Source organism: Pollicipes pollicipes, unplaced genomic scaffold (assembly GCF_011947565.3).
Source record: "Pollicipes pollicipes isolate AB1234 unplaced genomic scaffold, Ppol_2.1 Scaffold_7231;HRSCAF=8579_pilon_pilon_pilon, whole genome shotgun sequence".
NCBI classification, from domain to species: Eukaryota; Metazoa; Arthropoda; class Thecostraca; order Pollicipedomorpha; family Pollicipedidae; genus Pollicipes; species Pollicipes pollicipes.
Window position 1 is genome coordinate 45,797,799 of NW_023597034.1, and position 26,331 is coordinate 45,824,129.

General features: G+C 48.7%; 1 protein-coding gene across 1 annotated transcript in view; it reads right to left on the reverse strand.

Annotated features, from left to right (window-relative positions):
• The window catches only part of LOC119110185 (tyrosine-protein kinase Drl), a 42,073-nt gene extending 16,234 nt beyond the window's left edge, over positions 1-25,839 (reverse strand). Inside the window, exons 1-3 of the mRNA XM_037233922.1 lie at positions 25,662-25,839; positions 10,744-10,875; positions 10,210-10,316 (exon numbers count right to left, since the gene is read on the reverse strand). Of these exons, the coding sequence (XP_037089817.1) occupies positions 10,210-10,316 (107 nt within the window). The 5' untranslated portion in view covers positions 10,744-10,875; positions 25,662-25,839. The remainder of the gene's footprint in view (positions 1-10,209; positions 10,317-10,743; positions 10,876-25,661) is intronic.
• Between the last annotated feature and the right edge of the window lie 492 nt (positions 25,840-26,331).

Consider the following 26,331-nt stretch of genomic DNA (forward strand, 5'->3'; position numbering starts at 1 on the left):
GAAAAGCCGAAGACGGCTGGGGATAACCGAAGACAGACCACCGTTCCCCAAATGCAGCCAGAAGCGCCTTTTCCCTACGCTGCCCGGTGACTTGAAGCCCCCAGCACGGGTGTCACTCTCAAAAATTGGTAGTGGCTGAAAGACATCATAAAAAAGGAATGGATTGTGTTGGGGAAAGTCGACGTTTCGAAGCTGCGCCCACGGTCAAATGTCTTCGCAAAAGTTGATAAACACTTCCAATGCCATTTTCTGAATTTCTACCACCCGGTGATAAAATTCCACCCAGCTGTCCTTGAAATTGTTCCTGCTGCGCTGTGCGTTAGTCCGTTCTGATATTTCAGCTGGTTAGGCGGTCTGCCATCCGATTCACAGACTTGTGGCGGGCTGGGTTCGAGTTGCTTTAGGCGTTTGCTACTTATCTCCGATTGGGATAGCCTGCGGCCGGTGGCAGCGGCTGCGCTAAAGGCCAGGTAATGTCACAGAGCAGGGTAGACCGTGTCGAGCATTGCGGCACATTCAGTTTTCGCTGGCAGGTTCTGACGTTGACCCAAACTTTTACGTTCGGTTCAGAGGTCACCAAATAAGCACTGCTCAGCATGGGCGCCAATCCAAGAAATACATCCCAGCAAAAGGCTTGGAATGAATCTTAAAATTTTTTGACCGCCCCGGTCGTACTTTATTATACTCCGCACACTCGATGGCTTTGCTCTTGAGAAAGCATTCCCTACATCACAGATGAGGGTAGCAGAGTGTGTATCTTCCCAGCGGCATGAACGTAGACGCACGAAAGTTTCTCTTCTTTTCCGTGAGAGCGGATGCAGGGAGCACTAAGTGAGGTCTTCCGATTGCGCCGCACGCTCTCGGATTAACAATGCGTCAGGCTTGCAGGGAGGTCATAGAAAGGTGAAATGAACAGACTGTGCGGATATGCAACTACCGTTTTCACAAGATGACCCAGAGAGAAGTTAACCCACGTCCTGTTCAACTGTGATAAGTGCATTTCTCTCACAATCAACTATCAAGACTCTCGCAATGAAGATGAAGCATCGGGGGTTTATTTTCTGATGTTTTTTGAAGCATCGCAGATGCCTTAAAGTGCCGACCAAGGATTTGGCCGTCGGCCTCAAGGCCCTCCACCACTTCCAGGATGTGGGCGTGGCCCCAAAGGTCCTTCCTTGGCTACGCCACTGATCACCTAGAATTCACGCGATGACGATGCTCATAGCCCATGCTGTCATTATAACGCCCGTCGCGAGTCAGGCACGGTGTCTTTCTTTAAATGCTCCACACGGCATTTCACGAAATCTGCGAAACCACTCGTTGATATCCCACCATTCATAAGCTGAGTCCAATCTGAACAACTTACGGAAGATCAGAGACTGGTAACCAACAAGCTAACGGAAACGAATCAAGCTTGGTCCGACACGTAAAACATGTTCAACAGGCTCGTCATTGTATTTCACTTGCGTCGCACGTTTTTCGTGGTAAATGATGCGTCAGTTTCTTACAGCGGCTGACTAATAGGACCGCAATTCGCTTCTCGCACAGCATGGTATCCAGTTTTAATTACATTATAAGATAGTTCTTGTCATGTTTTCTGTTCGTACCTGCAAACTGAAAGTCTATTTTTTACCAATCGTTATTTATTACCGCATAACATGATGGTATGTCAGCATAAACACCTACAGATGAACAACGCTAGGGGACAAACAAATAAAAACCGGACAGGAAACAAAGCAGCGCATCACTGGAAGCGAGTACGATTGTGAAATGCTATCGCCGCATAGCAGCTAGGGTCACGCCAACGCGCGTTGTCAGGAGCGTTTTCGGCACGCTGCCAGCGCCCAGAATAGGCCGGCGGCGAAGGCGCGGGGACCATCTTCGGAGCCCTGACTGGGCGTAGGCGTTACGATGGCTACGCGGGCTAGTTCGGCGGCCGGGCCGTCCAGCCAGGCTCGTTCGCTGGCCGGCCGGGTCGCTCAGGCGTAGCCGACCAGCGCCGCAGCCAGCGCCGCCAGCAGCAGGACGGCCGACACCGCGCCGCGACCCGACGAGTTGCACAGCTCCGAGTTGCAGTAGCACACGGCGCCCTGGCACCCGTCCTGGTCCAGAGCGAAGCATGTGCGGACCGCGTTCTTCGGGTTGTTGGGGTCGGTGACCTTCATGCAGCCCTTGTAGGGCGCCGGGCAGTTCTGTATGAACTTGCTCTGCGGGTTAGCTTCGTCGAAGCCTTCGCACGACGAGACACCGCTGTTGTCCAGGCCGTCCAGCAGGCCGTCCGGCAACAGGCCTTTCACTGCGGCCGTGCTGATACACGAGTAGCACTTGATGGCATGCCCGGTGGCCGCCAAGCTCAGCACGACGAGGAGCACAGACCGCAGCATCTCTGCAGGAGCGTCGGCAGCAGAATGGCGGTCCGGGCGGGCCCACGCCATCAAGGCCGTGGCACGTCGCCCGCGGTTGGGAGGCCCGGCGCACGACAGAGGTGCGCATGGACCACGCACACCCATCCAACGGACAAAAAGCTCTTCCGGAACGACCTGCTGAAGGACTTAAAGCCAGCAGGCTTACTTTCAGGACATCCAGTGCGCCCGTTCAGTGAGCATTATTTCAGGTGGCCTAAGCAGTCGGAAGTCCGACGAAGTTCTATATTCATTAAAAAACGCAAAAAAGCTAAAATAAAAGATGACAATCGTAGGTTATGAAGGTCTATATCGCCCACTATGTTTTGAAAAAAAAACCTTTTTTGAGTCCTTATTGAGAAGGTTTGCTTTCAGAAGCCCTGCGTTCAGCAAGCCTTCTTCCAAAAAACCTAAACATAGAAAGCTTCCGCCGAAAAAGCAAATTTTCAGAAGACATTTTCTCAGAGAAAGCAGTTGCTTAGGTTGCCTAAGTCCAAACCGCGTATCATCCGACCAATGCAGATCATCCCGAATTTTCAGAAACCATGTCTTTGCAATGAGCCACACTTTTTGAAAGGCGTGTCAACTGTTTGTGATCTTCAACCAATACCATGTACTCTCTCTTCCAAGACCATGGGCATCTCTGGACACTAACAAGGTCCTCGCAGAACATCCTACATATGTCCTAATATGACCATTAATAATTTTACAAAAATGACCGGTTCTTACCTCAGGTCTGCTTGGCCTCTTCTGAAAGCCCAAATGTTTTTTTGACGAAGAATACCATCTTTATTTGTACATTCACTTGTTTTTAGATCAAACTGACAAGGTTTCACCAGGACCACCAATTTTCTACCTCTCGAATTGCTCCGAGTTTTAACTGATGCAGCCGCTCCTGCGGGAAGAGTCTCATCGGGCTTCCTGCTCATCACCATGAAAGTAACAAATTTCCTTTGTCTTGCTTTTTCCAACGTGTATGTTCTGTTCTGTTTGCAACACACTACGCTGTCAAAATGTTTGTGTAATAAACGCTACGGAAGCTTGAAACGCCCTGTTTAGACAAAAGCGGTAAGCGAGCAAAGGCGAAGTGAAAAGCGATGAGCGAGCAAGAAGCTGGTGTCCCGCGAATTCAGCGAAACGGTATGCTATGGCTTTGGTTTCTCCCTCATGGCGTTTACCAAGGCCGCTCTTTTTGAGGCACACTTTGACTTCGGGAATGGGACTATCACATGTTTAATAATGACACACTGACTCAACCTTCAACCAATGCGCTTCTCGGCAACAAGCCCTTCTCGCCCTGGACCAATCGCCGCTGGACCAATCACAACCTTTTTATATTCGCGCCAGCAGAGGAACCACGGCATTCGTCATGACGACGGCGGTCGCGACTGCAGTGAAGAAGCGTGTTGCTGTTGCAATGCGTTGACAACGTGATTTGGACTCGAATATAATTAACATTGGTATCCTTATTACGTCTTGACGGTGGTACAGTGGCGCTGCCCAGTGTTATTTATAAGACGTAGTTGGTTCTCAGGTTTTTGGAATAGGCCTAAAAAGCAGAACACTCCTTAAAACTTCATGATCACATCTCCGCAGATAGCCACAATATTGAGAACCAAGCTAGGTCTCACATGGAACCACCAGCGTTTGTAAACAGCATTGTAATTGTTAACTGAGAACCTTAGATAATATCAAATGAGATCACCTATGCTTTGTAAGTAGACGCGTGGTCTCCGGGTGAAATCGTTTGGTCTCCCTCTAGACAGTCTCCCTCTAGACAGACCATCGTATTCACGGACAAACATGGGTGAGGTTCTCGAGGTGTTCAGAGACCAAACAGGTGTCGGTTGATTTATGCGGAGCGTCGCATTTTAAGGGACCTCAAAGGGGTTTTGACTAACGGACCCTCGCCTGAAGTGGTCGTAAAATACGGCTTTCTGCAGAGACCAATCCCAAAGCTGGAGCGTGTTTGAAGTGCATGGAGGTGTGTGTGCCTCCAGTTGAACCAGTTTTACGCTACGAACAGACGGCAACGAGATTTCACTTCACCTGATCGGCCAGTAAACCGCAATATATAGCTTTCTTTGATCTGCGTATCACAAATACGGGGCTGTCTCTCCTCTCGAATTCTTGTTCCCCCTTCGACACATTGGGTGTGGGGCGGTCGGGCGAGGGGTCGCCGCTCTTCCCTGCTCGTATCTATGGAAGTCGACAGCACCACCTTTCAAATTGCAGCATGAAAGTACGCTATAACGCTATAACGCGCGTTACAACCCCGGCTAACACCATACTTGCGTTGTGGAGCCTCTCGCACCTCGGGCACTGGAAGCGTTGCCGTGCTCTGGCCTTGGACTGAGTGCCGGCAGCGGGCCGCGTGGGAAGAGCGCCTCCGATTACGGGAAGGGTTCATGGTCAGAAGTAGTCTAGACTAGAGACGCAACTTCTTCAGAAATGTCAGCCCGCAGCCCGGCCCACCGCAGCCAGTTAGGAATTAAGACCGCAAAAACCCGTTGTGCCTCAATGCTGACCTGGCATTAAGCCGCAAATATTAAGCTTAAGGCGAATTGCCCTTTGCTATTTTTTCTTACTTTTAGACCGATACATGAAATGTGCACGCAGTATGTCACGTCACGGTCATCTAATGCGCAACAGAGTTGTCATAATACCAGCGATCCTGCTAAGACAGCAGCTATCGAAGGCATCTACACCATGGAGTTTCAGTAATACCAAGGCACATATTTGACACTTGGGTGGCAGCTTTTGAATACAAATGACAAAGAAGAGAGCGAAATTTACAGTGGCGTATTACCGAAATGTACATAAGTTTCGACCTATGTCATCAAAGCGAGTGTTCCACATCTGAAAGGGAGTTTGAACTGGAAAACCATCTTGAATCGTTCGGTCCAGTTCACAGCCCGGCCGTTCTTAAAACCTAAAAAGGGCAGTGTTAGTTTTCTCATTTTTGAGTTACACGACCGCGAAAATGTGCGGGCTATTTCGGGGAGACCACCTCAAGATCACCCAGGCATTCATGTTGCCATAGTAACGTCGTTCAAATACTGCCATTTAATTAGCCATGCGGCGATCAAGGCAAAACGAAATAAGACTGTCGAGCCATTCATACCTGGCGTTTGTAAGCACGATTTCCGGATACAACGGCCGTCAAATGGCTCTCAATCAATATTGTGCAAGGCACGATGACAAGGTAATCAAACAAGGACGCATTTACTAAACGAAGACCTGTCTAGAACAGCCTTTCCGCTTAAAAGCATACCAATAGTTAAAAGTGAGCTAGTTTCATCATACCAGATGATTGCTTCAGCATCTTCAAATGCGGAACATTGCGTTTAAGTCACAGGCTAGGCCGTCTAAAATTACAACTGATGACTTTGCATTGAAAAGAGTACCAAAGCGCATATTTCGCATAATGCTGGGTATTTCATAATGCTTGGACAAAGTATTCCAAGTTCATTACACTCTGAATGGGCAGAAACAGTATACAGTTCTAGGAAAGCGAAGACAATTTTCGTCCGGCACTGGCACTATTACTCACGCTCATCCTGCCTACCTTACAGAATTCGAATGCGTCACAATGGCCCCATGGGGCTATGGCACGCACGTGTAACACCACAGTGTCATGTACATATTCAGGAGCCGGAAGTCAGGCTTTCATTTAGTGTTTGCCGTCTGTAAGTAAACACATCACGCAGCAGCACGGAGTACATACAACATGACATCTATGAAATGATCCACGTTTCCTTCTTGCCACTATCCATGCTTCATTTACGGTCAACCGCCACCGCACCGTTTGAGATTCTGCGTACAAACAAGGGTAGTAATAGTATTATGCCTAATAATGCTGTCTGTGCCCCCCAAGTGTCATCACGCATATCATGCAATGCTAAAAAACCGGGAATATTGTTGAATGTTGAAGCGAAGACTTAACGTAAAGAGACCTGAGCAAATCATGTCTAAGGCCTCCGTTTCCATTTCACACAACCAGCTGATTGCAGCCTTTGAATCTTTTCAAATGTTTGATTGGCGTCATTGCTGAACTGTCATTTTTTAGATACGGACCGGTATACAGACACAGACGTCGGATGAGAAGGGGAAAAACAAAATGAACTCACGGGGCATATACGTTGACAATTTACGACACGTAAACACCGCAGTCAGTCACGGTCGAACGTTATATATACGCCCCAGTATAGTTGAGAAGAACGCAGGCATAAATAAACAAACGCTACGTTTCCACCACTTCTTTTTTCTTCAATCGTTGCGCATGTAAAACTGCGGTAATATAGCCTTGCATCGGCCGTCATGCTGCTCGGCGCTGGCTGCGGCGCTGGTCGGTCGCTTCTGAGCAACCTGGCCGGCCCAGCGGCCGAGCCTGGCGGGACGGCCTGGCCGCAGAGGCGGGCCGCATCGCTGGTAATAGTGCTGTGCTAACTGCGGGCTGTAATGGCCAGTGAGTGAGATTATGGCTATGAAAGGCGCACAATGTCCCTCCCATTGCAGGAACCATTGATATTGATGATGAAGTATGGTTTCCGTGTGCAACATGAAAGTTTGTGTGTGTCTCACCCTTACAATAGCAGCCAAGCGCAATAAATATAAATATATATATATATATATATATATATATATATAATATGAATCTGTACATGTATATGTATATATTCACGCATGTGTATGTATACATAGATACCATATAGACATGTGCATATATTCATACATATATACGCATACACACACACACACACACACACACACACACATATATATATATATATATATATATATATATATATATATATATATATATTATATATATATATTGGAACTTACTCTTGATGTATAGATAGATAGATAGATAGATAGATAGATAGATAGATAGATATATATATATATATATATATATATATATATATATATATATATATATATATGCCTACATACACACCCTACCCATCTACTCCATTACAATCCACAATCTGGGTTGAGGGTCCTCAATATTTCTGAAGAACACAGAACAAATTTGGAACTGGAGTCTATGTGACAATTATTGGACGACCTTCGGTGAGCAGGAATGTCGTTGCGTCAATGAGGGTTCCCGTGTTGATCCGGGGCCAACTGCGCCGGTCAGAAGGCCTCCCGCGTTAGGGAGGAGAACAATGTGATATGATATATCTTTCTAAGGCCATCCGGATCGACCAGGGGATCCCGCCTCGTGACGCCGGAATGGCAGCCCAGATACACCCCGTGATTGGACGGAATGCCTGTTCAGCCCTCAACCAGGGACAGTCGAGTGTCCCCAGTGTTCTACTGAAGCTGCCCCTTGTCCGGAAGGAAATAAAGGGTCTTATTATTGTTGAATGGAGTGAGTCGAAATGAGTTCAAAACTGAACAAGGTCATTCAATATTTACCTGAGAACGTTCGTTCTCTTCAAAATCGGCTAATGAAACAAATTACATCAAAAGGTTTGAATATGCGCGTCCCCAACCTCGGGACCCAGGACAGCGATGGCCTGGATTACAGTTTCCGTAAAACCGAGCGGTATTGGCCACTGCAGGTGGCGCCAAGCGGAGGGCGCCGTGCTAATTTGTCCTCTGGACATGTTAACAGCAACAGCACAAACAAGAGATTCTACCTTTACTCTTCCACTTCCATCATCAGATTCCGGCTTCACTTCTCGGTGCTGTAAGGGCCCGTGCGTAATAATCATCAATTTAAAAATCACACAGGTGAAAGGTACGCCCAGATTACCTTTTCAACGTAAGATTTGGTGTCCTAAGGCGTTGAAAGGAACTTCTTTCAGAAACGCTATCATTTTCGTCCGTCCGTTGGACACGGCTCAGTGCTAGCCACTGAGCCAACACTGCACGGCCTATGGGGACAGCAACGCCCGGCGTGGAGTATTTTGTTGCCAAGATTCACGAGCGCGCATGTTTGAAATCACGTCATATAATTTGTATCACTAATCCATTCTAGCTGAAAAAATTTCCAGACCAACATCGATCTACAATCTATCTTTGCGGGGTCCTTCAAATGTTTATAGAACCCATGTGCAAATTTAGAGAAAACTTCTGAATTTCATCGGCGTAGAAAAGTCCACTAAGCCATTATACATCAAAATCGCCAGTGATTTATCCCATGCAGTCGTTCAATGTCCGCTTTCTGTAGTTTATTGACTTCGATATACAAACAGAATTGATCTGGCGGTAGCTTCTGGTTTCTGTTCCGGTTCTGGTTCCAAGCTAAGAATAGCAACAAAGCAAAAAAACCGTGTCACCCTGTAGTTGTTAACAAGTAAACAATATCCGGTGACTTATAGGGGGGGGGGGGGGGGTCATCACAAGGGGGCTTTTACCAGCCCCGTGTGCCGTCGCCAAGGCTCTGGCTACGCCCCTGACTACATACAAAGGCAGAAGAAGTCGGCTACGCTGAACAGAGGTCAGCCGAGTGTCCATTGGAACAATTCATGCGAAAGGCATGTAGCATCCCGGTTTTTTGACAGTGGCTGTGGTGTAAGGGAAGACAAGTTTGGAAAAAGATACTGTTGCAGGTGTCCAATATATGTTTTACGCACTTATAAGCAGAAATGTTGATTCATGAATATGCAGCCAAGTAGCCATACGACCAGTTTGCAGTCAATCATGCGGGGGACAGCTGGGCCAGGGGCAGTGGCCGCCGACGGCGGACTGGACCAGGGCTCTGATAAGGAATATAGTGACAGAAGGACCTTAATTCTCTGACTTCGTTCCGTACAAAATAAGCTTTAGTTTTATGTTCTTTTGTCACATTGTTTTGGCAGCTTGTATCGAAAGCTTTCGAATGTCTCCGCCTAAAATGCCGTAACAAATCTCATCCCATGAAAAGCAGCCGGTGAAATCAAGGGGCATCAAAACTCTGGCACACTATGGGCTATCGATTTGCAGTCAAAATTCTGACCAGGCGATGTCTAGATCGTATTTTGGCACCTACCGTGTGGAGGCACATTTCAGTCTTTGTAGTGGTTCCATTGTGGGTGTATTTATGCGTATCAATGCAATAATATAATTTGTCTCACATCAGTTGGCCATGCCTCATTTGTCTTCTTTTTGCTGTAATATGTTTTCCGGATAGCAATGCCTGATTTTCATCCTGAAGAACTCTTGCGCCACTTAGATGGGACACGTGTCTACAAACGTACATGCTACTGATACGAAGATGGCCGCGATCCCATCTCTCGCCTCTCTCGCGGGCGTCTCAGACGTCGCACGTGTATAACGTATAACCTATCGCGCAAAGGTATAACCTTGCACAAGTTTTGGTGTAAAAACGGTTGTTGCAGCTCTCACCATTTTTGAGCGGTGGCCATACAACATTGAGAGATATGGATGCAGACGAACCTTTAGTTTTTAGCGTGTAACAGATAATGGCATGCCTCACTTTAACACAGTGCGCTGCTACCAACAGACACTTTTCAGGAACAGAGGAGCGTGTTACGTGCACTTAAACATTACTCGACACTCACTTAAATAATCTGGATTTTACTGGCCCTATTTGGCTGGAAAATTTCGTGGCAGACAAGTGATTGCGCTGCAATACCGAACACGAGGTAGACGCAATTAAGAACCTTCACAACTTTTCGCGTCATCCGAATATGAAAGCACCCAAACCAATCGACCTCACTGTGGCGGGCGGCGAGGGGCCAGCTTGGAGACCCTCATCCGCCATCTGGAAAACTTGCCAGCGAGCCGCCCAGCTGTGACGCGCCGGCGCACTTCTCCCCCACCCCTCCCCGCGGCCGGAAGCGAAACTCACCTGAACACCTGCTCCACGCGCGGCACGTAGCCCACGTACGAGATGTTGGCCCGCGGCCGCTCCATCGCCTCCGGGTCGTTCCAGCGGAAGCTGATCTCGTACGGCATCTGAGGCGGCCGACACATGTCGTTCGGTTACAGGGACACATTTCAGGGTGAACCTGCGCTGGCATGCTCGCATCGATGCTGACGAGATCACGAGAGTTGGGCGCTCCGCGCACAGTTCCGTCGTTCACGTACAGCGCCACGTTGAACGAGTCAACAGTTATGGACGCGACGCCAGTGGCTCTAATATGGTCCGCAATGTTTTTCCAGCATGAGCAGGCATCCCAGAAACGCACCACTGAAAACCCTCCAAACCCTAGGCCACTTGCACGCGCCATCTGCCCCGTACCTCCTCAGCTGTTCGCATGCCACCTTCAGTGCGTCTACAGTGACCAGAGGAACGAATCCGGGGCTTTACACTACTGGCCCAATGCTTTAGCTCTGTGCGGTCACACCACACTGAGGTCCGCTGGCGCTGTTTAGTACCGACCGGCTTTTCGGATCAGGCTCTGCCAGTGGAAGCGAATGCTGGTGATGTTTGCGCCGATGGGCACCTCGTAGCCGATGGCGTACTTATTGAGCACACCTTCTTGGATGTAGTGGATCTTGGATCCGTGCACCCCTGCGAGAGGAAAGCATGTTCAGATTAGATAACTTTGGCATTTCATATTGCGGGTATGCAGACAGATAAGCGCAGAAGGGGACGAAGTTTGTTAATATTACGCATCGGACCTCCAGAGCGCCATCAACTTGCGGAGCCGACTTGTTTGATTTTGCTTGGATGAAGTCGATTACGAATCTGAGCCGAAGGAGACACAGCTCTAAATCAAAGGCGAATTCGCCCCAAAGTGGTTGTCAAAAATCGAAATTGAAACCGAATCTTAGTCCGTTGGGGTTAAACTTACCCACTCGAATTCCAAAACATAAATAGTTTTGTTTTTGCTTGCATCACTTGGCTCATTTCACGACAAACGACTTGGCATGCTGTATAGCACCCAATATTCTATAGTTTAAGGGAAATAAGAGAATGCGTGAAAAATGTGTGTATGCGGAGACCGGCCTCCTTTAGCCCACGGCGGTGGACCGGCCATTTTGCACACGGGCGTAGCTCACTTGAAGACAACCCTCGGTCAGAGAGACTCTCTGAGGTCACAACGCCCGAACTAATCAACGCTATGGAGTGGTTGATCTTGAGAAGGAGGCACATCAATACCAGAGTAATTGTGGATGTGATTCGCGTATCATTTGGTAGGCTTTGAGCCATTACCCGTGATCGTCTCCACATGAGCAGGTGGCTGCCAGATGAGTGCCCAGAATCGTGAGCCCACACGATCGGCATCAGAGGCTCGTATCGAATGAGGAGTCTTTTGTTTCTTACAGATGTGACCCAGCGGACTTCATTTCAAGTCTGCTGATAGGAGATGAGACGTCGCTTCGCCACTGGGAGTCCGAATCAAAGCAAGAGAGCACGCAGTGGAAGCACACAGGGTCTCCCAAGTTTCGCACCCAGGCGTCTGCAGGCAAAGTGATGGCGATGATTTTCTGGGGGTCCGTCATGATCGGCTGCGCACAGAAGCAAGAGAAATCATCGAGGATTGACGCGCCAGCCTGACGGTGCATCTCGCCTCCTCGCAAGGAGGAGGCGAGAAAAGCTGACAGGCGGTGGCCTGCTTCTTCGAGACAACGCGTCTGTTTACAATGCTCGAGTTGAGCAGACCGCCACTCGCATCTATGGTTTTGAAGAACTGCAGTACTTTCCATATTGTCCGGACTTGGTTTCAAGTGCCTTCTTCTTTTCTGGTCTCTGAATTCTCATATCAGGGAAGGCAGGTCAGTGATGATGAGCCTGTGCATGGAATTGCTAAGGAGTGGATGGAGAGCCAGCCAAGGATGTTCTTCCCCAGGGGCATCGACAGCATCAGGGGAAAATGGGACAACGGTATTACTCTCAACGGACAGTACGTTCAGAATTACAGCAATTTCCTCCGATCTGTAAGTTTGCCGTGCGTTTTTTTCTTCGAAGGCTTTGATCAACCCATGCAGCTCAGCAAAGAACAACTCGAAGAATAAGAAATGGACATCACAAAACTTACAAAGACCAGTGCTTTCTTTGGCTGTTTACGATGTGCTGTGCAGGGGTTAAAATCATGTCCTTTCATCCATAAGTCAGGAAGTCGCCTTAAATCCCCGGGACACCCACCATTTTGTTTTTTTGTGTGCAGGGATGTGATATAATTCGGTTAAATGCTAGACAACCGTGCACTATTATTTGTTTCGTTCTACTACTCATAATTGTCCTTGCAGTTTCGGCATGCAAGGCCAATGCCGCCCTGCCTTAACAAGTAATACACATTTAGCCCTCAACTCACTGAACAACTATTGGAGCAGTATACAAGTACAAATGAAAACAAAATTGTAATACCAACTGCAACTTCACGTAAATTCCGCTTGTGAATGCCTTTTCGAAAATACCAGTTTGGTCATCGAATGTGGCGTGACGAAGCCTGACTTCCATTAGTCCGAATCGCTCTTACTTTGGTAAATAATAAGTAAATTCCGAACATCCGTCAGTTCGGAAAAGAAAATTGAAATGTTTTCACCACCTGGGGAGATTGGGGTGCGTCGTATCATGTCCATGTAATACCAAGGCAATTTGTTCCAAATCTATGCGACAGATGGCAGTCTTAAGTCACTCGGCTGACACGCAGTAGCTCAGTCTAACTTTCAGCGTATTTCCGGCTGCATGTGTGCACGCGTCTGGGTATAAGCACCACGAATCTGTTTTTTTTTGGCATAGCGTTAAAACTACAGTGATTGGCGTAAATTTATGTTTAATGGTTTGGGGCATAGCAAACCAATATGAACGCTATACTGAGTGGTGGGGAAGTATATGTCTGGTACATACTACAAAGCGCTTGATCTGTGTTGACCAAGAATTTCAGGGTGGCGCCAACGTGCTTCTAGGATGGCGAGTGGTACATGTTGTATCAGTTGTGCGTAAGGCATGTTGCATCATTCATACAATGTACCGACAATCTGTTATTGACCGACTTACTGTCCACGTTTCACGGACGTGATTTTCATGATTTATCCAACCGAAATCGAGGTGGCAGTAGCCATAAAAGAAAAAAAAACTGATTGATTAAAATGTCACGACTTGTCTCGTCACTGACTTGTTAGGTCGCGATCACGACAACTTGCGAAATAGCACAGCAGATGACATTCGTCTACATGTCGTAACGCATTAAGCTTGCTTGCAATGCAGCTTACTCTATGAAAAAAAAACACAAGCACAACTTACCCCACGATGTGATCCAGCCTACTCCGGGATAAGGCAGGCTTCTTTATTTGAAAGGGCTCGTTCACAAGTCGTTTACCAAAAAACTAAGACGTGCGTTCCAAAATTGCGTCTTTTTAGACGGAGCTGAATACTTTAGCTGCCTGCACATATACTAATTTCAGTTCTGTCTTCATTAAACAGAAACAGGAGGAAGCTAAGAGTAAAATTTGATATGACTCTTCCTACTCTTCCTTACATACGCTTATACAGGCATGCCAACAACATGCCAAGTCAGACGCATGGAGTCATATCTTACAGAGAACACGAAAGATATGCATTTACCGACAACGCCGTCATCCATTACAATGCCCACTTTTTGGCGTCTCAAACCACAAGCTCTGGCAGTAAAGAGATTAGCCTCATTGGTTCAGGAATAATTCATTTAGGAACCATTGAAAACGAATTCCACAGCAAGCGTGTCATTACTATAGAAGTCAGGTTATTTGTCTGCTCTCAAGTGCATTGCCATTGATCGACGTGACGGTCCAGAACATTGCGCATTCCAGTTCATTGTGAACTATCTCCACCCGAACCAATCGCGCCTTTCCCAGGGGTTTGTTTAGTCATCAACACCGCAAATAAATAAATATGGTCCGATTTCGTTGGCTGGAATTGCCAGACCTAACTACACCGAAAGTAAGCATTCTGAAATGGCGTCCACCAGCCGTCTGATGAATGCGGACCGTCTGATGAACTACATAAACGTTACCTCTAAATGCTTCTGCAACTGTTACCAAAACGTCGCCCTCGCTTCCCTCCTGTGTTGTTTCTGTCAAAGCATCAAATCGACGCATAATATGGTAGGATTCTGGTAAGCGTCATAACAAACGTGCGCCTGCGAATTTGCACTTCGGTTGCATATGCTTGCATTTGCATAAAGGATGCAACCACACCTTTTGGTGACTATTTCTGCACCCCTTGTGATGCGTAATGATTTGAGGAATACAGGTAAACTAGGTCATTGCTAATTGGAAAGTATAAGTATATTGCTAGAAGGCTATTATTTTTAGATGTCGAGGAAATGACATAGAATCATATACCAAATATCAGTATGAGTATGCGCGTGTGAGTATCGGTAAAAGTATTGGATGTTAGTGTCGTGATTTTAAAGGGTTGAGTTAAACAACACCCGTCCGTTGCCGCCTTGTCCCGCAAATTGACCCGGCTTGACTGGAGCGGACCTCTGATTGGTTGGAACTCCACTGTCACGCGAATACGTGCAGAGTGATAATTGGTGGAGCCGGGTGAGCTCAGCACAGCGTGACCTGTGGCGAGGTCGGCCCGCAAGAGGAACGGGGTCGGTGGAGTCCGGCAGGTCATGAGACAAGTATGTGGTTCTTGGGTAATAGAGTGGCATGTGAGCTTTGAGTATCTATGAACCCAGCGTGTGATATAAGATGAGACTCCAGAGAAAAGCAATTCGAGACGAGTGGCTAAGTGTTTGGGTCGAGTTAAATTACAAGTGGTTGATGGTGCCAAAAAAAGAAGCTCACAGACAGCAATAAAATACACATTAAGAGCACCGTCAAAAATCATCGATAAACGTATGAAATATTTGTCACTTTAAGTACGCGATCACCTCATCTTCACGCACCTTCATTTGATGTGGTTTGCACGTTTAAATTCTCACTGAATCTAACCGCACAGTTAGCACCATCACATTCGAACTACGCGCTTACCACATCTATTCAAAATGTGAATTTCACATACACCATTCGAAACGTGTGTGTATCCATGTATTCTAACCTTTGCTCCCAATATCTACATGCTCCTACCAGAAATTGACTCTGAATTCTCCGGCATTACTTAAAAGCAAGGCTGTTGAAACAACTAAAAATATCACCCCGCTAGAAACCTGCTGCCATTTGAGCAGCCAAGCTCATTCTGTGATTGGTCAGAGGTCTTGGTGTCACGGTATGGAACATGGGTTGCCAGGGTAACAAATCTCTAGTTTCGAAATGAGGTCTGTTATAATTACGTACTATTAACAGTGGTGCACTGAAAAACATACCGGGATTGTAAGTGAGATATTTAAAATTTGCAACATAAAACCAAAAGAAAAGAAAAGAAAACACCGAGAAGAAACCGTTTCAACCATTCATCTTTCCTACCAATAAGAGGCGAAGCTCGATGCTAGTGAAACACCGCTGCGGCCAGCTGGCCAGCCCTTAAACCGACGAAACCAGCCAGTGTCACTATGACCCAGGTCGTAACTGAGCCGGTGTCACCACGACCCAGGTCGTAACTGAGCCGGTATCACAATGACCCAGGTCGTAACTGGTGTCAAGTGTCGGGCTGTCCGCCTCCGGCGCGCGACCCTGTCGCCGCCCCTCTCGGTCAGCGTTCCTCCGGACTGCCGGCGCCAGCCAAAGCTGATGGCCTGGCCGGAGCCAAGCCGGTGCCACGCCCAACGGCACGTGCGCTGGCACGGCCCGGCCCCGGCCGACTGAGGCCGTGGTTAACATGCACAGACGCGGCCCGCCGGCCGTCCGCGTGTGACGGCGCGTCGGTGATGAGTCGAGTGCCGATGCTGCGCCCTGCGTGCGTGCGTGTACGTGTACATATGCGCGTGGGTGTGCGTGTGCGTGTGCGTGTGCGTGTGCGTGTGCGTCTACCTGTGCTTGACTGCTGTGCTAACATTATATGTGTGTGCGGTGAGTGTGTTACTGTGGAGTGTTACTCATACATGATTCACCAACTTCTCACAGATCGTCATTGCGTTTAACTAGCAGCAGTAGCTATGCAGTCCTTCAAAGTGCAAGCTCTCTCTCTCTCTCTCTCTCTCTCTCTCTCTCTCTCTCTCTCTCTCTCTCTCTCTCTCTCTCTCTCTCTCTCTCTCTCTCTCTCTCTCTCTCTCTCTCTCTCTCTCACACACACACACACACACTCTCTCTCTCCCTCTCTCACTCTCGCTTTCTCTCCCTCCCTCGTGCAACGTTGTTCCGCGGACACGGGACATCAAACGGATATTATTCAAGTGCGGTTCATGCTTGTTTCGCTGCGCGAAGAGCCGTTGCCATAAGCATCAGTATAGCACTGTCTCCAGCCATATGACATCGGTTCGCATCTCACTGATGCACAGGGAACCTTTATGATTAATTAAAGCGTTTCAATGCCTGCGGCAATTAATACCCGCCAGGGTCGGTGGTTATATACCCTTCGCTGGGAGGGGGCTGAATTGCCCCCCCCCCCTAAGATCTCGGAAAATATAATAACTAGACGCATCAAATTCACAGGATGAGTTGCTCTGTATGTGATCTCACTGCTGTGAAATCTAAGATTGCTAATTCATGACCTGGGGTCAGATAAGGTCCAACAAGGTTAAACTCCAGATTACTGTCCGAAGTGCCCCAGACCTCTTGGTGCAACCGCCTTGAACCTAGATACTTGTTCTAAGCCGAGGTAAATGGTGTTCATTCGAAGCCATTGACCTTTTAAGACGTTTAAAATGTCAAGGTGACAAAAAACGATATTGCTGCTATTTTTTCATTCAAATAAGCGCCAGGGATTTCCTTAGGCAGTTTGTCCCTAAACACAAAATTCCGACCTGGGTAATTTCAAGTCATTGACCTAATCTGACATTTAAAAAGCCCATGGAACATGTTTGTCTCGGTTCATGTCATCAAGATCAAAATGAGCACCAAGAACTACCCAAAAAGCAGGATCTCGATTGAAAAGGCAGGTTAGTTCTGACCTCGATCTGACCATTACACCTGGCATTAGGTCTATGGAATCTGTTGTGATTCTAAATTCAGTTGGTGAAATGCCTAAAAAACTATCTCAGAGATGTATGGCTTTATCCAACACTCCGTTGTCACATCAAATCGCACGATTTCCAGAAACTAGCCTTCGCTAACAAATGAGACCCAAATTTAGTCTGTCATAGGTCAGCGAGATTATAAGGCGTGTCTATTTTTAAAATTTCAAAAGATCCGCCTTTTAGTTGAGTATACATAGACGAAGTTTGGTGCGACTACGCCTCGTCGTTGGGGAATCATTGGGAAACACCTTGGGGGGGGGGGGTCAAATGGACCCCTTACCTGAGGGTGTGTTAATAGTTTCCTCCATGTGGGCATGTTTTCATCGCTGCTATGGCTTTGCGCCATGTTTTTGACGAATTGGGCTTTGCACGATTTCATGCTTCTTTTTATTCAAAAATATCTCCCTTCTGAACGCCAAAAGGCGCCCCGGTCCCGAACGATGCGACAGACACCGGTACCGGACGGGCGTAAATTTAGGTAGCCGATCGTCACGATGGCTAGGCCCTCGGTATCTGGCTGAAGACTTGCGGACACACAGATATACACATGCTCGGAAATGAGTGAATTAGACATGAACCTAATCGCAATCCTTCAATGCGGAGAGTGTTGTTTACCTGCATGTGCGACATACGTGAGGTGACAGTGAACTATATAAATCAAGTATGAATACAAGCATCTCAATTCTCAGCGTACTAAGACACATTTCATATTCGGTGAGCCAATATCAAATAAATTAAGCGTATAAACTAATTGTGAATGACCTATATACAACACAAATTGATTACCAAACGTGCATCAGACGCACATAAAAATATCGGACGATACGGAGCAAATATCAAAGAAACACGGATCAAATCTTAAATAAATTACAAACAAACATCAGCACGCGATTAGCAACAAACTATGAATAATGATGCGGTAATGTTAACTCATTGCTAACAAATGGCAGCACCATTAGCAATACAAGATTATCAAATAAGATGAATGGATGTCGCCCGAACGCCCCGAGCATCTGAAAATGTTTTCAGACCCTTTAAATGTCATTCATACGCCAGGATGTCACATATAACATTAATTCAAATGAAACTGAGCATCAGATCAAGCATGACCCATCATGAATGACCTCATACGCTGATTATCTCATCAACTCCTTATGTCACCATTGTCACCGTAGTAAATAATGCTAACTTCAGGAGTGCCGACCAGCAACGGGGATTGTTTAGCCGGATGGACTCCATGTAAATAAAGCGCGAGGGGTCTGCCTGAAAGTATGACGATGAAAAGTTCTTCGGTCTGTACGACTTATAACATATCTGACGCAGACTGAATGAGTGAAAGAATGGGGCCCATGTATGGCAATATGACAGCCATTTGCTCACTTAAGCTACGCATTTTATTTCACGTATTCATTACAACGATCTTACCCTTCTTCATGCGCTTGTTTGGGTTTTGTCTTCATTTAGCTCGGAGTGCCGCGACTTTCTGTTTCACGTTTGTTGGAGATGACGCATGGTTCGTTACATGACAGGGATACACAGAGGGGAACTCACGATTCACTTTTAACGGGCAAAGGCTTAAAACATGAAACAAATGAGAGGAAGGCGGCAGTCGTTTCCTATGATTCATGTGGACCTGGGTTCTGTACCAAACATACACGCCCACCTGATGGGATCAGGCAAATGCAAAAGCATTTGAACCAGCTGATTATCGACAGGTGCTTTACAGCTTCACTAGAAGCGGCTGCGGTGCGTTGATTGTACACACGCCAGTACCAAATGCAGGCTTCGTCAAACTCATGAAGGACGCTCATGTTGTCAGCGCACACACACACTAAGCGGTGCACCATGTGTCACGTGCCACAGAGCGGGAATTTGCAGCGATCCTCAGCACGCACTTTCAGAGAGTGGGCGGGGCAGCCCGGTCCTGGTGGTCGATGGAAGAACAATGCTTGACATTTCATGTTACGGTCATCCTTCGGACATCGACCGACTCGAGACTCGTCCGCCTACGCAGGTCGATGCCCTGATGATCTATGTGGCCGATTTCACGGCAATTATCTGCTGATACACGCTGCGCAGGTCTGTGTGTCAGACTGAGGGTTCAGCCTCCGGTTGACGCTGCGTCTGGCGGTCCGCGGTGCCGACCCGACCAAGGGCGTTGACCTGGTGACCTGACCTGGGCACGGCAGGGAGCCGCTCCCCGCAGCGGACCGGAGGGGGAAACACGGACGGACGGCTCCACAGGCCGAGTGCGCCATTGAGCGGCGCGTAATGGTTTGTTGACTATGTGGGGGCGGCTACTGTGCGTCGTTTGTTGACACAGGTCAGCTCCGTAATGGACGCGGCCAGGGGTAGCCAGTGGGGGCCAAACAGACGGCCCGCGGACTGGGATCTGCGCCGGGTCTACCGCGTCCGCCCCCGGCGCAGCCAGGGACGTGATGACGCAGCGCTCCGTCGCTGAGGTGATAGACTGTGGGGCGGCCGAGCCGCCCCGGCCTCCGCACAGAGAACGGTCCGCCTCCTACCGGTCAGAGATTGGCCCGCTCCGTACCACCGGGCAGAGAACGGCCCACTCCCCACCACCGGGCAGAGAACGGCCCGCTCCCCGCCATCCGACAGAGAACGGCCCGCTCCCCACCACCGGACGGAGAACGGCCTGCTCCCCACCACCGGAGAGAGAACGGCCTGCTCCCCACCACAGGACAGAGAACGGCCTGCTCCCCACCACCGGAGAGAGAACGGCCTGCTCTAGACCGCCGGACAGAGAACGGCCCGCTCCCCACCACTGGGCAGCCACCGGACAAAGAACGGCCCGCTCCCCACCACTGAACAGAGAACGGTCCGCTCCAGACCGCCGTACAGAGAACGGCCCGCACCAGACCACCGTACAGAGAACGGCTGGTGGGCATGACAGCGGGAAAGCCCATATCGACCTACCTTCTCCCACAATGACCTTTTTGCCCAGCCACCTAGCCAAGTGCAATCACAGTACCATGCAGCATACGAAGGCTGGCCAGAATATTAGACCATAAATTTGAATGCAACATGGGTGATGGATTAGGTGTGCTTCTACGAAAGAGGTCATAATATTCCGAACAATATGATGAAAAGCATGTAACCGTCAACGTTATCATACAGCTTTTACGACGCGGAAAGCTGATATCTACCCAATACACTTGACGACTAAATTACCATAACTCGTTCGGGCGTCATTTACCTTCTGAATGTGCTTGTCCTGGTTCCGCGGTCTGCAAGACATCAAACATAATGCTACCAATTGAGGCTAACGTCGTGCTCTCTGTGATTCACGTGGTCAGCGTTGGTATTACGCCTTTATGCCAATGTCTTTGTCATTGGGTTCAAAAGCTGTGCAGTTCTATCTAGTGTCTCTATGCCTTACTGCAACGTCAGGATCTGCATCGCCCTGGCAGCGCCTGAGTGCGTCCAAATGCAGTAAGCAGGCACCAAAAGCAATCACTTGGCGTGGCTGAAGTAACCGTTGCGCAGGGACGCTGGTACCAAATTATGTGTAAGTACCGCCATGACAACACAATGCTGGATTAATTCACGCTTAGGAAGGCTGCATGTTCCTTACTCGACTCCCCGCCTCGCCCCCCTCCCCTCCCCGAGCCCGCTGGCACCTCAAGAGACCCGCGAGCACCGCAGCGCCAGCGTTCAACCCCGACCACTGACCACCGCCTGGACTGGCACACTGGCTCGCGCAGGGGCGTACATAGGAATTTGCAATAGGGGGGGGGGGGGAGGCAGAACTAAAGCATTTTCACTGAAAACTCAGGACAGCGTGCTGCAGGCACTGTTTTTTTTTGCATCGCGTAGAACATCGCGTGTGCTCGATTTTTTTAGTTTGAGTTGTGCATTTCGAGTGTTTAATTGCCAGCATGCATTCATGCACATATTAATGCATTAAATAAACCGCGCAAGGGCAGAGGGTCGCGCTCTTATTGGGTCCTCTGCATGCGCACGCCTCTGGGCTCGCGAAGCATTTCGCATGGTCTCTGCAAACAGCGGAGCTCAAAAGCCGGCGGCGGCCAGGCCAGGCCGGGGACAATAGGCCAGGTCGATGCGTGGTCCGCCCGGCCGGCGGCCGGACGGGGGGAGGCGGGGGGGGGATGGGTATCACACACTGTCAGCAACGGTCGTAAATCAGCTGCAGATAAGGCGGCCGGCCGACCCAGGTAGGTCAACACAATTCAACCGGCCGACACGCGGCCGGCGGCCATCACGGCCCCCGCCGACGGCGGCGGCGTCACGCCACGCCGCCGGCTCGGCCATCACAGGCGCGAGGGAAGACGGGACGGCCTCGAGCCGCCCGTCGACACCGGCGCAGGGCATACCCTCACACCCGCCCCGCGCGTGGCAGGAGCAGGCGGCGATCGCGCGGGTATCACTGCGGAGGGTGTGTCTGGGAGCGCGGCGCCGGGCGGCTCGATGGAGCTGCAGGATGATCGACATGTCGCGGCGTGACGCTCCAGCGGTCAAGGATGTCCCCCCCCCCCGCCCCCAGCGCCCCTCTCCGGCAGTGGACCGTGCACAGACACCCGGCAACTTCAGCCGATCGGCTGATGGCCCGGCCGGGCGCAGGAAACTTGAGATCCAAGCCGATCGAGTTGCCGCAACTTGCAATCCAGAACACTCACGCTTAAATATAGAACCGTGATATGGACCCACGGCGTGGCGGCTGGCAACGCAGCAGCCGTGAGCAGCGTCTTACAGCAGCCGTCTCGGTGGTCGTCGAATGGCTGCGGTTGGTCAGGTTTTCGTTATTTAATTTTCACGATCCAGTGAGTGCGCTTCGCATTGCTAGTCGTCGGTTTGAGCGAAAAGCGGGCAGCGGATAGGTCTTAGTATCTCTTTGCGGTGCAGCATTCCACAGCTTCGTCTCGGTTCAAGCTGGTTGCGATGAGCTTCCTAAGCTTTTCCTCTTCTGGCAGCGTTTAACACGACCGGTAGCTGTCGCATTCAACGACAGGACAGCCAAGTGTAAGTTAACTCGAAGACCACACGCCAGGCTTTATGACAAGAGGAGACGTTTGTATGAAACACGAGGCCATAACCAAACTGCAGGACGGTGGAAATGGCCACCAAATAGCAGCCAAACCGGGGAAAGCCAAGTGTACGGCCAGGCCCATCGACCAAACGCCTTGAAAGGCACAGTAATATCTACTATAAAATTCCCACTCTGGTTTTATGGGGTGAATATAACTCGTCTTTTGATCTTGGGAATACTATTTCTAACGTCAGGAAAACATGCATGATTTCTGAAGCTGTCATCGTAAAGGTGTCGGACTTGTTTTAATAGTTTTAACCATTTTGGTAGGTGCGACTCGGCTGGAATACTAACGTTTAATCATCGAGACTTACGCGGGCCGGAAATGCATGTGATGGATAACAGTGTTCGCACCATTAATCGTTTGCACTTCTAATGAACGAACATGGGCAGGCCTGGTTGGTGAGGGAGCCAATTTCAACATGCGTCAGTGGCATGGCAAAGGATTACCCAGTCACCCAGGGTGATGATGCTTGTGACGTCCGCACAGGGGCTTTATCGCGAAACTTTATGGCCGATCAGAAATTCAATCGATCCAATAAAGTTCAATCATACTTCGTCATCGGTCTTAAAACTGCGCGGCCGCTTTGAAATCCCTCTCTTTATTAACGTGCCGATAGTTTTATAGCTCACCTGTCGCAGTAATCATTGATCAAACCGCAAATCGGTGAGGGTTTAAAAAATGATGGGATATAAAGGTCAAAACGTTTCCAACATGATCCCCATGTTGGTGAGTTTTACTGACAGTTTCAATTATTGCCACGATTCCGTAGCCTCTTTTACAGAAATGAGAAAAACAGAAAGGGAGCATTCCCCTCATAATTCCCTTTATGAACTTTCCGCTAACATGCGCCCTGGGGAGGACAGTCATTTTACCCCCTCCCCCACAGAAAATTTTTACAGCATAATTTCCGAACACCAAGATGCGACCACGCCAAATTTTACATGGCAGATCTTTCGTTGCATAAAACTGAGATGAACCTGGTAAGGTCACTGACTTATGGCAAGTTAAAATCAGGACGTGGCTGTCAGCGGAGGTAATTTCTGTGAAACTGTGTAACCTCATGCGACAAAGTCATCACCTCTGAGATATAGAAATATAAATCAGTTTAATTTAGGATTGCAACAAATTTTACTGACCTAGGCGCAGGTTTGAAGGCCTGACCAACGTCTAAACCTATCTGCTTTTTAGTTGAAAGCTAACTGTATGAGATAGTTTCTGATGCTCATTTCGAATTTATTAATAACAGAAGCCACAACACAACTTCTATGTACTTCTTAAAGATCAGAGGTCACTCACCCAAATTAACCCATGCTAACGTTTTGTTTTTAGGAACATACCGCCTAGCATAATCATTGAAGCTCATTCAAATGCAAAAACCAAACAATCTTGTAAGATTTTGGCCGCCACGACCTTTTAAAAGTCAAACAAGGTCACTGATTTTAAATGAGCACCAGTGACGTTTTGCTTGGAATAGGTATCAAGGTTCAAGACTGTTGCATAAGGAGATCTAGGGTCACTTTGGACACCAGTCTGGAGTTTGACCTTGTTTGACCTTATTTGACCCAAAGGTCATGACCAAGAAACCTCAAATCTTGACACAAGCGAGTTCTCACACAGGCCATCCCACCCTGGGGATTGGTGTTTCCAGCCCTCTTACTTTTGAGTTCTCAGGGGGTCGAAGTGCACCCCTCACCCGAGCGAAGGGCATTAAACCGGCCACCTCGGCGTGTGTTAAGAAAAGCTCCATTTTGAGGTATTTTGATTTTAGCGTTCAGAAATATGTTGGCTTTTTCCCTTCCCCAGTCTCTATGATTTTACTACTAGAGCTATTGGCCTATTGACGCTCCCTCGGGTAGGGGGGAACTTGACCTCTCTAAGGTTTTTTCAGAATAAGGTTCGAGCGATGCGGCGCAGCGACGCCAAACTTTATATTTCTGTACCCAATTGCGCAGTAAATCGTTTACTATAAAGGCCTCTTATGGTCACGGATCTGAAACAGATTAAAGCCAGATTATGACTGCCAGCGAAGACACTCCTTAGTGAATCTTTTCAGCTGATGCGACAAGGGAGTGTTAGACGATGTCATGACCTTCCAAATGGTTTCTGAGGTAACTAGACAATTGCAGTCATGTATAAAATAGATTCCAATAAACTTAGGTCAGGCATGAAGGTCAGATCAAAATCAAAGCCAAATAATTTTTACATGCCACGTGATTAGTCTACCCATAAATGACAGCATACACCGAATTCTACATTTAATATTAGGGCACCACAATAGGTGGGAGGCGAGTAACACATGTTCAACTTTGTCGTTTTTAGTCACTGTCATTGGAATCGTGCTCCTCGGGCCTGCAAAACTATGAATTACAATAATAATACGAAGTGATATTCTAATCTAATACCAATACCGCAAATGACATTCTACAGGCATCGGAAAGCAAAGCATCTACCTTCAAATCACCTTAAGAAACGCAAAAGTATCGATTTTGCGCGCCGGCATCGTATAAGTGCGACATCGTTTCAGTGGGTGCTTCCGACAGACAGCGACAATTAATCATGACCACAGTTACAAAAGAATGGCTTGATCACGTTCCTTGTGACCATTCACAAGCCAGCTGCGAGCCAGCATATGTCACGTTTCACAGGGCACATGTGTGCTGGTGTCCAGCAGCGCTGTCGCACCGGCATTCTCGGCTTATGGACGCTAATGATGTGGCAATGATTAATGCTCGTATTACTCTTGGTCGGCCTTTGCCAGGTCCATAAAGCATTCGCAAGGGCATTGTTCAGCATTTGTTGTGCACCTGGTCTGGCGTTTGACCTCATGGAATATCCCGGGTGAAAAGACTCCACATTGAACGAGCAGTTCATATCGATAACCCGTCAAACAAAGCTGCATTTCAAATCTGTTGCGGCAGTTTTAGTCGGGACGCCAGAGCAATTGCTTAAATTGGGTACGTTCTCAGCCCACGAAGCGTGCGGCATATATTCCGCATTGTAGCAGCAAAACAGGTTATTCATCTGACTACTGGAACATATGCCAGACACAGCACCGCGACATATCCAGACCTCCCTCTAAATCCCCGCCGTCGCGGCACCGTCCCACCGGAGCGCGCAGCACGCCTGCCTCCCACCCGTCTGTTGACGACTCGTCGGGCCTAGTTGCGCCCCAAGCGGGCGTCAGTTCAGCAGCTGTCGCGCCGCTGAGCCGCTGAGCCTGAGGGCAGTGGTCTCACCTGTGAACCGTCGAACTTCGTCCCTGTCGACGAACATGTTTAGGTTGGCGCTGGCACGAGCGGCGAGACAGAGCAGCAACAGCAGCAGCGGCAGCGGCAGCGGCAGCGCCGCCCGCCTGCCGGCCGCTCGGCGCATCCCGGAAGTGGAGACGACCACCGCTGTCTCTGAGGCGATGCTTCAGGCGGGGGGGGGGGGGGGGCTACCAGATTAACCACCTGAAACAACAGGCATCGTCAGCGAAATGACTGGACCAGCATCCGCTGTCGAAGAGAATGATGGACGGGTTGAGGCAGCGGTCGCCCCGTGAGGTCTCGTGACTTCCCCATCGCCTCGTCTGTATCAAGCGTGATTCTGCGAGAGTGGTGGTGAAATCGTTCCATTCCATTGTTTGCCTTTGCCGATTTAGACCGAAAAACTTCAGACGTTAAGCTTTTCCTGTTTATTCTTCAAACGTCTCGCCAGTAACAAAAATGGCTGTTAAAGCCGGTCCACAAATGGCGGTTTTCCCGAGGACTTCGGATCAATGACCATCATCAGGTTATTTAACTTGCTGCACCCCTAGTGGTGCGCTAACCAGTGGCAAGTCTACCTCTTAAATTGTTATTTGGTCGTCACTGGGATTGAACAAATCTTGATATAGGGTTAAGCGAGGAATGACGTGTGGTCATC